This window comes from Uranotaenia lowii, chromosome 1, assembly GCF_029784155.1.
Source record: "Uranotaenia lowii strain MFRU-FL chromosome 1, ASM2978415v1, whole genome shotgun sequence".
Lineage (NCBI taxonomy): Eukaryota > Metazoa > Arthropoda > Insecta > Diptera > Culicidae > Uranotaenia > Uranotaenia lowii.
The window spans coordinates 35,638,976-35,652,113 of record NC_073691.1 but is presented as its reverse complement, the minus strand read 5'-3'; the positions used below and the strand labels follow the sequence as shown (position 1 = coordinate 35,652,113).

Below are 13,138 nucleotides of genomic sequence, written 5' to 3'. Positions count from 1 at the left end.
GTATAAATTCAATTGGGAACCAGAACCAACTTTGGATCCGGAACCGGATCCAAAACCCAAAATTGGGAATCTTTTTTTATTGATTCACTTACGATGAAGCTCGTTGTTGACCGTTTATCTTTGTCACATTTGCATAGGCCGCACAGTTTGTAGAAGTTTTTGACCGATGGGACCAGATTGAAGGGTGGCGGCAGGGTGTCACCATCTTCGAAATAACTCATCCAGAGTCGGGATCGGGCGAATTTCCACTCACTGTCGGAACGTTCCTATTTGGAAGGGAAGACAATGGTGTTTGAGATTTTGTTAAAATAAGAAATGCATTTTACTCTTGAAAAATTTATTTACATCTATTTTATTTAACTTCAGATACGTAAATTTGAAGAAAATTCTTCAGTTACATGAGGAACTTCACATTTATCTAAGAATGATTAGACGACCGAACTTTTCTGTAATTCAATACTTCTGGATAAAGAGCAGTGGGATAGAAAAATGTTTCCAAATTTTGAGAAAACATACCATATAGTTATCAACACAAACCTGTAACACGAAGTAGAGTTCGAAGATGAATATTAGGAGTGCAAATTAAATGTTACTGTCACTATCATACATAAGAAGACTTATTAATGATAGTCAAGTAAATATTTTCAGAAAATTAATTAAGGTTTTTTTTACGCGGTATGAATTCCGTCGTTAACGTATAGGAATATTTTCGCTCAAAAAAGGTGTAGATTCGCGAGAGCCGTGAAGAAGAATCATATCCATGCCAAAAAACCGCGTAAAAATAAGCCGTGTTAGAAAAACTGATCAAAATCAAACCGCGTAAAAAAGACCTTAGTGTGTATAAAAGCGCCATTTATGGGAGACTCCCACTCCTCCCACTCCAAAAGATGCGTATGGGGTGGAGGAAGGACCCAAATAGACCTGTGGGACCATCACAAAAAAAAAAAATAAAGAAAAGAAACTAAGTCCAAAGTTTAATTATACAAAAAATAGTGGCTAAAGTAAAGTTTATTGTTTCGCAGGGATAAACTTGAGAACCGGAAATTGTTGTTGTGTTGCAAATCGCAATTCCAAATGTACAGTGTAAATATCGTATAAAATGCCGTCTGAAGTCAGTTTAAATCAGATATGATAAAAAGCCCACCCTGTATGTAAATTGTGAAACGAGAGCTTCAAGTGAGAAAACCATCGTCATATTCTCTCTGAAAACAGCAGTGTATCCAGATGGCTAAAAATCAGATGTGAAATGAGACCAGTAAGACTAATGAAAGAACTGGAAAATATTGTCACTAGCAACTATTTAAAGGCTATGAGAGCAAAATCTTCCTGCCCCTTGCATTCTTCCCATAGATACGAGTAAGGTATCGGATTTATCGCCCATTTGATGTAGATTTCGCCGCTTTAGATATAAATTATATTTATGTTTGTATATTGCCTCCACTTAGGTAGGTATGTAAATGCTATAATATATTCAAAACGTACATCAAAACAGCATAAGAATATAGCTACATAAATGTTTGCTGAGAAGACTCTTAATCTTAAAAAATGTATTAGCATCCTCCGATTTCGAATATTTTTATCTCGATAAAAACGCACATTCACTCAGTTGTTAGTCTTTTTTAGACCATCCAAAGCTGTTAAAAACCATTCCAATATACTGCAGGACTGAGATTTCGGAGAGACCAAGTATGTTCTCTGAAAATGTTAATCAAATTAATGAGAAAAAAAAAATAGTTTAGAACCATCGGTCCATTGAAATATGAGATACAGCGAAGCGAAGCCAAACGGGTTATCTTTTCTTTTTATAAAGAGTTTTTTTTTCAAATGGAAGATCGGTTATGGTGGTCAAAACATCCATTAGATCCCCATCGTCAAATAGATGTATCGTTAACAAAGTTAAAAATCATTTAAACACTTGAAAGGAAAGGAAAGCTGTCAGATATAAGAAACATTTTTAAATAATAACTTAGTGGAACATATCGACTCAATTTCAAAATATAAAAAATTTGAATACATTACCAACATAATGAATTTAAAACAGCCAAAATCTATCAACTTTTGATCTGAAACGTGTCATGGAGGCATATGGTTTTCGACAAATTGTTATGGAAGACACTCGCATCACGGTATCCAGCAGCTCTAGGATAGATTTGGTGTTCACAAATGTGGAGAGAGCTGAGGCGAAGATCGTTCCTGATTTTCGGGTGTCAGATCATGAGACGATAAATATTGAAGTTGGATTTGGTACTAAGGATGGTCTACCTATGATCCATCAGATTGTGAATGATTGGAGTCAGTATAACAACATTGTGTTTCAACAGCTTCTTGAGGCAGGTTTGCCAACAGTGGAATGCGCTGACTTTAATGAGTTGGTAAGACGTATCGATGTTTTATTGAAAGATAGTGTTAATGCACTTGTTCGTAAAAAATTGGTACTTAATGGTACTGAACGTGGTACTAAATGGTACTCCAGAAGCCTAGTTGAAATCAAAAGACGTAGAGACAAACTTTACAAACAATTTTTAAGAACAAAATGTTCAAGGAGTTGGCATAAGTACAAAGTTGTGAGAAACGAATATTCGCGAAAAATAAAAGAAGCTAAAAACCAATCTATCCAAGATGAGCTGGAGAGAAACAAATCTAATGGGAAACAATTGTGGAAAACAATAAAAAGGTTGATGAAGTCAAATAGTACCAGGACAGATTCGGTCTCATTCAACGGAGTTGAAGTCAAAGACGAAAAAGAAATAGCTGAGAAGTTCAATGACTTCTTTATTGATAGCGTCATGGAAATTCATAACAGCATCCCGGCAAGCTCTAATGGCTACGTGGATCAGAGTATGTACAACAGTGGAGAATTTCACACATTCGAAACAATAAGTAGTCAAGATTTTGACGAAATAGTAAACGATATGAAACCCACAGCTGGTATCGAAAATGTCTCCCTAAAAATTTTTAAGGATTCGTTGCTGGTATTAGCCAACCCGTTGAGAAATGTTATAAACACGAGTCTGCAGTTAGGAATAATACCTAAAACGTGGAAGTGTTCTACTGTAGTTCCAATTGAAAAACAGAAAAATGCACAAGAGGCGACGTTTTATCGTCCTATAAACATGTTAGAAATTCAAGAAAAGGTGCTAGAATTAGCTGTAAAACAGCAATTCTTACGCTTTATTGAGTGTGAAGACATATTGATTGCTGAACAGTCTGGATTAAGGAAGCAGCATTCAACTGAATCTGCTGTTAACTTAATACTTCGAAATTGGAAGATTAACATTGAAAACGGAAACTACATAGTGGCTGTGTTTCTAGACTTCAAGAGAGCATTCGAAACTATTGATCGGTTACTGCTGTTAGAAGTGTTGGTAAAAATTGGCATCAATGGTACGGTTCTAAGCTGGTTCAAAAATTATTTGGAGAATAGAATGCAACGAACAAAATATGGTTCATCTTACTCGCGATACAGAGAAAATAACCTTGGAGTTCCCCAAGGAAGTGTATTGGGTCCCTTGTTATTTATATTGTACATCAATGACATGAAAATGTGCTTAAATCACGGCCGTCTCAAGCTATTTGCAGATGATTTCGTCTCCTATTGGAGTGAAAATGACCTAGATATCGTTGTACAAAAAGCAAATTCTGATTTGAAAAATATTGCAGATTTTTTGAAACACAGAAAATTATGTCTAAATCTTGATAAAACCAACTGGATGATTATTGGAAATCGCAAAATAGGAGTAAGCCCTAAGTTATTAATCGACGGTTGTGAGATCGAAAGGGTTCGTCAAGTGAAATACCTAGGAGTACAAGTCGATGAAAAATTGAATTTTATAGCTCATATAGACTACACAATCAAAAAGATTGCCGTGAAATATGGTGTACTTTGTAGAGTAAGTAGATATATGACTTTCTGGTCGAAAATAATTTACGTTAAATCTGTTATCATGCCACACTTCGACTATTGCGCTACAATTTTACTGCATGCATCTGACACACAAACAAAGCGCCTACAAAGAATTCAAAATAAGATCATGCGAGTGGTGATACGATGTAATCGATACACACCAAGTACATTGATGCTCGACATACTTCAATGGTTGTCAGTGAAACAGAGAATTGCGTATAACAGTTTGATTTTTATATATAAAATGAAGAACAGAATGTTACCGGCTTACTTAATGGACGGTCTGCAGTACGGCAACGATGTACATAACTACAATACGAGAAGAGCCCACGATTTCAGATTACCGAATACGAGAAAGGAAATGACAAAACGATCAGTTTTCTACAACGGTCTAAAAATGTTTAACAGCCTGCCGCAGAATATCAAAGACAGTTCAAACATAAACATTTTCAAGAAACTGACAATACAACAAGTTAAACAGACAATTTGAAATAACGACTAATCCTAAAAAGGATCATATGCTTGTGATGAAGATCTGGCGAAATACCAGATATAAAATTGTACGGTGATGGACATACGCGGGAGTTAGACAAACAAATCGTACAGAATTAGATAAAATAATGCAAACAAAATTATCCATAAGATAAACTGTCCCTCCCACTTCTAAAGAAGCGTATGGGGTGGAGGAAGGACCCAATTGGGCCTGCGGGACCATCACAAAAAAAAAACTTTTGCGACTAGGGGAACGCCTTATACCTAACTTCAGGTCAAAACTACCCCAAACGGATATTTAGCAAGCAGCTTTGGAAGGTTAATATTGAATCACGTGACATTAGTTCCGCTACTTGTGACTCAGGCATTAATTTCATATCATCTCAAGCCAATCAATTTTCGTTAACTGATCTCGATAAACGAGGAAAATTCACTTTGTTTGTCCGTTTTGATTGTGAACTCCAGCTGAAGTCTATCCTTTACAAAAAACTTCCATGCTTCGCTCAGGAAAGTGTCAACTGAAGCTGGAGAATCTCGTTTTTGTTCGTCTTAAAAATCTCGTTTTATTTGCAAAAGTTTGACAGGTAACAGTTAACGTAACTATGAAAAGGCACATTCAACCCGTTGTTGAGCTGCATGTCATCACCATAAGATCCTTTAAATAAAGCATAATTCATCTTAAATCTGGACGCATTAAAACGTGTATCCCGAATTGTCTTACCATTTTTCATCATCATCTGCTCGACAATTGCCTTGCAATATTAGATGAATTTTTGTTTTTTTTTTCATACGAACACAAAAAATTGAATCTCAATGAAACTCGATGTTTCCTTGAAGAGAATCCGTTATCTTAACACTATGTCGTACATCTTACAAGGATATGAGGACTGGCAACTTAAAAATGCTTACACCAGCAACCCAAAGAAAGTGTACTTTTTATTACATTCTGATCTCTATAGACTCGAAAAATACTGTACCGATCAATGTGAAATTTAGTATGTAAGAGTTTGTGGGGTCGGAGATGATTTTTAAAATTCTTCAAAGGAGAGTGTGAGATGGGAGCCCGTGAAAAATTAATACAAATATGACACAATTCGAACAGTTTTCGGAACATTTAAACCACTCAACGTGAAATTTAGTGTTTAGCCTTATTCAAGACCTGGATCCCAAGCAGCCAAAAGTCCTATAAAACAGGTACAAAAACGCTTACTCAGCCTCATCTTTGATATGAAGTACTTTCTATGCAGCTCAAAATTTAAGTTCTCTTTGATACTTTCAAATTTCAAAACAAGTCTTAATGATCTTCTATTCAGCTTCCAGCGGCCTCCTAATTCAGCTTCTAAAAAATCGCAAAATGAGCAAAAAATCTCTCTCGATCTCAACTGAATTCTTGGCTTCGGTTCATATCACCCTCTCTTGATTATTTACTGTGTTCTGTACCGGTGTCGCCATTTTCCAAACTCGACAAATTGCTCAATTGCTTTTTTCCTACATTTCCTACATATGTAGCATCAGAATGGTCACTCAATTACTAAATTACAAATTGAAAAAAAAAACTTGCCCGGCTTGGGGATCGAACCCCGACCTTCGTGGTGAGAATCGAACACGCTACCACAAGTCCACGCCTAGATGTTGTTCTGACTGAAACTAAAACTCGAAGTGGTGATTTGATTTTGAAAGCACTTCAACGCACTTTTTGTGACTTATCAATTCCCGTTTTGAGCTCTTTTGTGCCCTTTATGAGACTAATCAATTCCCGTTTTGAGCTCTTTTGTGCCCTTTATGTGACTTAAGTCCCGTATAACGTACGTATAGATCACTTTAGCAACTTTCAAGTTCGTTAATGAGTACATATAGTTCACTCATGGGAATTGGGAAAAACAAGCCACATACAACGTACATATTAATCACTTTTGCAACTTTGAAGTTCATTAATGAGTACTTAAAGTTCACTAAAGGGAATTGGGCAGTTGATTCTCTTTGTAAGCCAATATGTAACTTTCAATGCCTTCATTCAAGAAAATATGTGACTTTTGGTTGCTAGGGGTGTGTTTTATAATACTTTCAAATGCCCTACTTATCAAAAACAGGCAGGCTCGCATACAAAATTGACAATAAAAAATTAGGCAAAAAAAATGAATTGGGATAAATTTGACAAAACATTGTTTGCAACAAAATTGCATTACAATCCCAATATAACAGAACGGAAAATTCGAGTTATTATACATTGAACATTTGAAGATAAACACGAATAAAAAATATGAAAAAAATCCAAGTTTACACAATTTCTTGAATACACCAAGGTTTTTTTACGCGGTTTTTTACACGGCTTTTTTTACCCGGTTTCGGGAATTCACACGGTTTTTTACACGGGTTTCGCGAATTAACACGGTTTTTGAGAGAAAATATTGTAAGTCCTTTTCAAAGGAACTTAGAATCTTTTTGAAGTTGGGAAAATCTTAGCATTGAGACTAAGAACATGATACATGAGACCTGAGAACTGAGACCTGAGACCTGAGACTTGAGACCTGAGACATGAGACATCTCAGACATGAAGTCGTATGTCTCTAGTCTTCATTCTCAAGTCTCAGATCTCAAGTCTTAAGTCTCAGGTCTCAGGTCTCAGGTCTGAAGTGTCAGAACTTCAGAGCTGCAGAATTTGAATGGTCTTTTTTACACGGTTTTCGGGAATTAATATGGTTTTTTTTAAACGGTTTTCTTTGCACGGTTTTTTTACGCCGTACGTTCATCAGTGTAAAAAAAATCTTACTGTATTCTAATAATTTAACAAATTTAGCATAAGACTATTTTTAAATGTTTATTCCAAAGCTAAGAATTTTGATTAGAATATGGTGGGGTTAAAGCACAACCTTAGTGCTTTCCTATTATTAAAAAACTTTGCAATTGTTTAAAAAAAAAACGAAGATCAGCTCAACAGATTTTAATTAGCAGAAGTGAGAATGTTTAGCTGGTTATCGAAACATACTTTTGCCAAATCAATGTATTTTTTTTTTCAGCATTTAAACGTAGTCGAAAACAATAAAAGGAACACATCCACATTTCTATTGAAAACAAGAATCTATATTGATTAAACATATTTACTGTTATTTAAAGTATTACACAATCTAGCTTAAAATTAACTTTACATCATTTTTCGAAGGGAAGATGCAGGCTATACGTGCCTATTATGAGGAATTCTGCTGTAATCATCGAATATGTGTACGGAAGATACATACACATGAGCAGGCATCTGTTTTCTAAAAATTGTAGTAGTTTTAGATTGAAATGTCCTGCAGTTCTCGAGAAAACGATTTCATTATAACTGTTTCCGAAATGCCAAACCTCAAACCGTACGTGCTAAATGCGTCTATTTGCGTTTTCGGCAAAATTTCTGTTTTTCTGGCAATATTTCAGTATAATTTCATTAAAAATTGCTAGAAACTGATAACTTTCATCCGACCATTTGAAGTTTTATAATAATCTATTTCTTTTTTTTTTTTATTTTATGGAATAAAATAAAAGTTAGGATTGACATATTATGGAGGTCATCCATAAGAAAAACTTTATCAAATCTGTTTTGATATCTTTAATTCTATCTTGAGATGTTAATTAGAGCTAAGATTCAAAATTTAAATGATGAAAATCATACATTTATGCCATTTAACCTGTTATTTTCGGATAAAGGCATTTTAAAAACATGATGGTGGTACAAAAAAAAATATCTCAATCCACTTCCTTATCATTATGAAACCTTCATAAAAGCTTAAATTTGTTCTACTTTTTAAGTTCATTTGAATAAAAAACAAAAACCAGCCAAGTTTTTGTTTTGAGCTTTTTTATGTATAATTTTGAAAAATCAAAATATTACATAAAAAAGTATCAAAACATTGTATGAGTTTCTATTTTTTTTTTTGAGTTAGTAAATTCGTAAAATTCTTTCTTGCCTTGTATGCAAAGAATATCATTCTCAAAATCAATTTATTAGAAATGATGTCTTGTCAGCCATTTTGTCAAACGGTCTTAGGAACATTTAATCCGCTGAGCGCATTTAGGAACACTTTCATCTATATCTATATATATAAAAAAAGCAATTTCTTTGTTTGTTTGTTCGTCCTCCATAGACTCCGCCGTCTAAAGAGCAAGAGAGCTGAAATTTGGCATTGATGCTCATTAGGAAAAATAAAAAAATGTTTTCAGATTTTCGGATGATCCCTTCTAAAGGGGGTCGTCCATACAAGACAAATATTTTTTTTTGCGATATTGACGTAATTTTTTGTCGGATTGTGTCCACCAGATTTTTGAAGAACAGACATTCGATTTCAGATGTCATATTCAGGATGGAAGGTAGAAAAAAGGTCGTTCTTACTAATTGTTCACTGTTTTCGCGATATTGGCGTGATTATGCATCGCATTTTATTCAAAATTTGCTCATGAGAGTTCTACATCACATGCTGTAAAATGTTGAACAAAGATTCATCAATAGGGGTGATCCCTACCTTTTTATTCAATGTTTTTGCAAGAAATTCGATGTTATGCATACACGAGAGTTTTGCAGGACGAAAAATCGATTCCTGATTTCAAGCTTTGAAACAGCCGACAGGAAAAGGGTCGGAGACGAAATATATAGACGGGAGTTGACAAAACGGAACATCGATTCCTGGATTATTTAATATTTAAAATCAGACGACAGAAAAAGGGGTCGTCCATGTTAATTTTTTAATGTTTTTACAATAATTGTGTTACATAGCACGGATGGAGATGAGAATTCATGAGCGGGAGCTTTACAGGTCAGACGGTCTGTACTTAATTTCAAATTTGGTATCAGTCGACAGAATAAGAGGTCATTCATATTAACTGTTGATTGATTTAGCAATATATTCGTCAATATGAATCCGAACAGAAGAAAGCTCGGGTATTTTTAATTCGTGACAAGCAGTTCATAAACACTTTTTAATATTCTATTCAATATCGTCGTGAAAAGACATCTCCTATCACATAGTTAAAGTTAATGCAAAACGGAGTTCTTACGGGATCAGCTAACGAAATAAAATTATGACTGGATGTATTCAGTCCTAATCATCACCAACCTTCGCCAGAGCTTTGACAAATCGCACTTTTACCCCACCTTATCCACAATGGGGCTTATTCTGCGACTCGAGTGACATGACTTAGGAAGTTTGATATAGTTTTGCTGGCTTGAATGGCCTCTCTAGCCTCGAAATTTTCGTTCAGATGAGCTACTATTAGTCTTCAGCGCTCATCGATACCCATTTTTTTCCTGAATCAATTTCTGGAGTCGGGACGAAGTGGTGAAATTTCGTGAGTCACGTCACTTGAGTTGCAGAATAAGCCCCAATGCCTTGTTTTCAACGATTAACCGATAGTTTTTATCAATTTCACCGTGTAATCGTAGATACTTACCGAAATAATCTGATAACTGTTGCTCATCATAGCGATCAACATGTTCAGCAGCACGATAATGTTGATGACACTGTATGATCCAAACATCAGCAGGGCCCAAAACCGGGTAAAACTCTTGATGCCAGCCAGCTCGAACGCCATCAAATCCACCAACCCGAACGATGCCCAAAAAAGGGATTGCGAAGTTTCAAACAAGTTGGCAAACCGTCGCCAGATGGCACAAGCTTTTTCATGATTCTCAAAATCCGGCAATCCCGACGGCAGATGATAGCACTTATTTTTCTCCAGGACTGCGTAGTACCAAAGCAATTGATTGAGACCACATCCGAATGCGAACAGAACCAAGGTGTAGATGAAGAAAAACTTGATGATGTCGATGATCATACGGCCCAATGAAACTTGAAGTGGTCCCAAGTGAGGATTTATCGAGAATATGTGAACTAGTTTTAGGAAAGAGAAGATCATTCCGGCTGCAAAGGCACCTTCAGAGAGTAGCATCGGATCAAATGGGTCCCACTGCTCCCTGGGATACCAGGGATTGAGTCCAGCTCTGGCGTCGCGCTAGTTTGAAGAAGAAACAAATCGGCTTTAAGGTTAAGTCTCATTAAGGTCTCACTAGGAGTCCAGCTTACCCAAACAGTAAACCAGGAGGTAAACCTCAAACTGATCCACGCTATGTAGAACGAGTTAGAGATGAAGTCCACAATGTTCCAGAGATCCGTTACGTATTCCATAAGACCGTCATTCCAGAGCGATTTGATTTCGTGCCATATCAAACCTGTTGAAAACGTAATAATTTATTCTGATCTTAGGAAAAAAGAGAATTCTGTCAGTCAATCTTACTTATGATGTACAGTATCACCAAACACTCAAACATTCCCGGCAGTGATCCACGCTCTTTTCGTTTCCATTCCGCTAGAATTTCCTGCATCCAATCCGGTCCAAACCATTCAATCGCGACGTATTCCACCCTTTGAGAAGCTCCACCCAAAAGCACTGGCAGATTGAAAAAAAAATCAATAAAACATACAAACTGATCCCAAAACATGAATAAACTCACTCAAAAAGAACGCATAACTGGCCGAATGGACGATAAATTTGACGAACGGTTTCTTCATGAATTGGCCCATTTCCGAGTTCGGTGCGATCATGTAGATCATGCTGTAGATGGGAAACATTGCCCCCAATTTTGCGACCTGCATGATCTGGCCCACAGGGGATTTCCGCCGGAAACCCGGAAGTCCTTCGTACCAGATCGCTGCCAGCAGCTGCTGCACGTTTGGATGGGCCACGAACTGAAATATTAGAGCATAAATTAATGTGAAAAAAACAAGCATGTGTTAAAATTTGTATTTTTTTCAAAATAAAATATGACCTTAAAAATGGACTCAAGAACGGGCCTTGAATAATTTTCACAAGGAGTGGCCTCGTAGCACTATCCAAGGATAAAAATTATTAATTTTCACAAGAAGTGTAGGGTTCTAAAAATATAACGTATTCTCAATCGGTCATCATTCTTCTCATTAAAAAGGATGTGTTTTCAAATTTTGAAAGAAACTGCATTAGATCCATGATTGTGTATTAATGCGTAATAACCGCTACATCGGTTTGGCCCGTGAAGAACAAAAAGATGAAATGGGATGAAAGTTTTTCAAATTAAAATTACCCTTCCGCTCATTTTCAACATCATTCACCTTATTCTAATCTTGTATCTGTCTATGAATTTTCAGTTTTTAAACATTATTTCTGAAAGAATTTAAAATTTCACCGATATAGCCGATGAAATAATTCCATAAAAATAAATTTAAGAAAATTAACTTTTCATTTCAAAAGTAAACATATACTTTAGCCAAATGCACACGAAGATGATTTTGATAATGAACTTTCGAATTCATTCGTATGATATGCAATATGACATTAGACTGAGTTTATTTGAGGTCATTTTTGAATTTTTCAAAATCTTTGGTCTCAAAAGCTTCTTTGGGGTTCAAAACTCATCAATAATTTCTTTGCAGAATTTTTGAGTGACTTTTAGATAAGTAATTTGAATTTTTAGGTTTGTATGGGAAAACTGAATATTTTGTACTGGAATTTCAACACCATTTGTGTTTCTTCTGTGGATCGGAGCATGCTGATGGGTTTTGTGCAAATTTATAAATTCTTTAACGGAAATTTTCCTCTGAACAACTTTGTTGAAGCCCGTAACTTCGTTTATTATAAGAAAAAAAAATCTGTTTAACAGTGGCATGTCTTTTGGCATTGAAAAACAATAAATTCAATTGGCATCACTGCTAAGCACCTAGCGAGGCATTGCATGAGTACTTTTCATGCAAAACTTCTCCAATCACCAGCAATGATGTCAATCAAATTTATTGTATTTCAAAGCCAAAATACATGACCGTGTTAAACAGTAAATAACTTTTTGCCAAATTAGAAACGAAGTCACGGTTCTCGACTTAGTTGTTCAGTGGTAAATTTCCGTTAGAGAAATTCTTAACTTGCACGAAAACCATGAGCAAGATTTGTACAAGTGTTTCTAATTAATATTTCACTTCTTACATACAACTTTGCAAAGTTCTCCGATACCGTGAGTCATTTTGACATCTTAGAAAAGTAAAATACAAAAATTTATTTAATTTTCACTATCGGTGAAAAATGAAAATTTTGATGAAATTTTTTTTTCTAATCTATCGAAAGCTCAGAAATGATCTTCAGTAATGCCAGAATTTTTTATGGAATTTTCATAATTTTGTGCAATTCTTTTTAATAATGCGTATAATGTAAAGGAAATACCTGGGCTCGGTTTCACAGTAGAAACAAAAATTATGTTGATTATTCAGTTCAAATTATTCAATTTTCCCATAAAACCCTAGAAGCTCAAATTTACTCATATAAAAGTTTCTTCAAAATTCTGCAAAAAATCAAGGATGAGTTTTGAACCAAAAACCCAGGGTTTGGGAAAAACAAAAATGATTTCAAATCCGTTCAGTTTAATATGACATGTCGTAAGAAGCTGAGATATGACTGAAAACAAATTTAAATGTTTTAATGAGGCGATTTTAATATTTTTACCCACAATTTTTGCAGGATCTTAGACAGTTTTCATGGTTTAAAATTTTTTTTTTGTTACAATAAGAGTGGCGTGTTCAAACATTGAAGAAGTTCATTTGATTTCTGGCAGATCAAGGAAAAAGTAGATATTGTTATTGGAATATCCATTTTGCAAATGCAAAATGTGTGTGTCGCAATAGTCGAAAAACAGTCACTTTGTGGTGCAAACTGAGTATATCCTTAACACAAAACCATTTTTTCAAGAGCTCC

At 35.2% G+C, this 13,138-nt stretch overlaps 1 protein-coding gene across 2 annotated transcripts in view; it reads right to left on the bottom strand.

Moving 5' to 3' along the window:
• LOC129751351 (transient receptor potential protein) overlaps positions 1-13,138 on the bottom strand; it is a 44,566-nt gene that overhangs the window by 13,324 nt on the left and 18,104 nt on the right. For both annotated transcript variants that reach the window (XM_055746800.1, XM_055746807.1), the window contains exons 7-11: positions 10,878-11,112; positions 10,661-10,813; positions 10,450-10,595; positions 9,818-10,378; positions 93-266 (exon numbers count right to left, since the gene is read on the bottom strand). In XM_055746800.1, the coding sequence (XP_055602775.1) occupies positions 93-266; positions 9,818-10,378; positions 10,450-10,595; positions 10,661-10,813; positions 10,878-11,112 (1,269 nt within the window). The remainder of the gene's footprint in view (positions 1-92; positions 267-9,817; positions 10,379-10,449; positions 10,596-10,660; positions 10,814-10,877; positions 11,113-13,138) is intronic.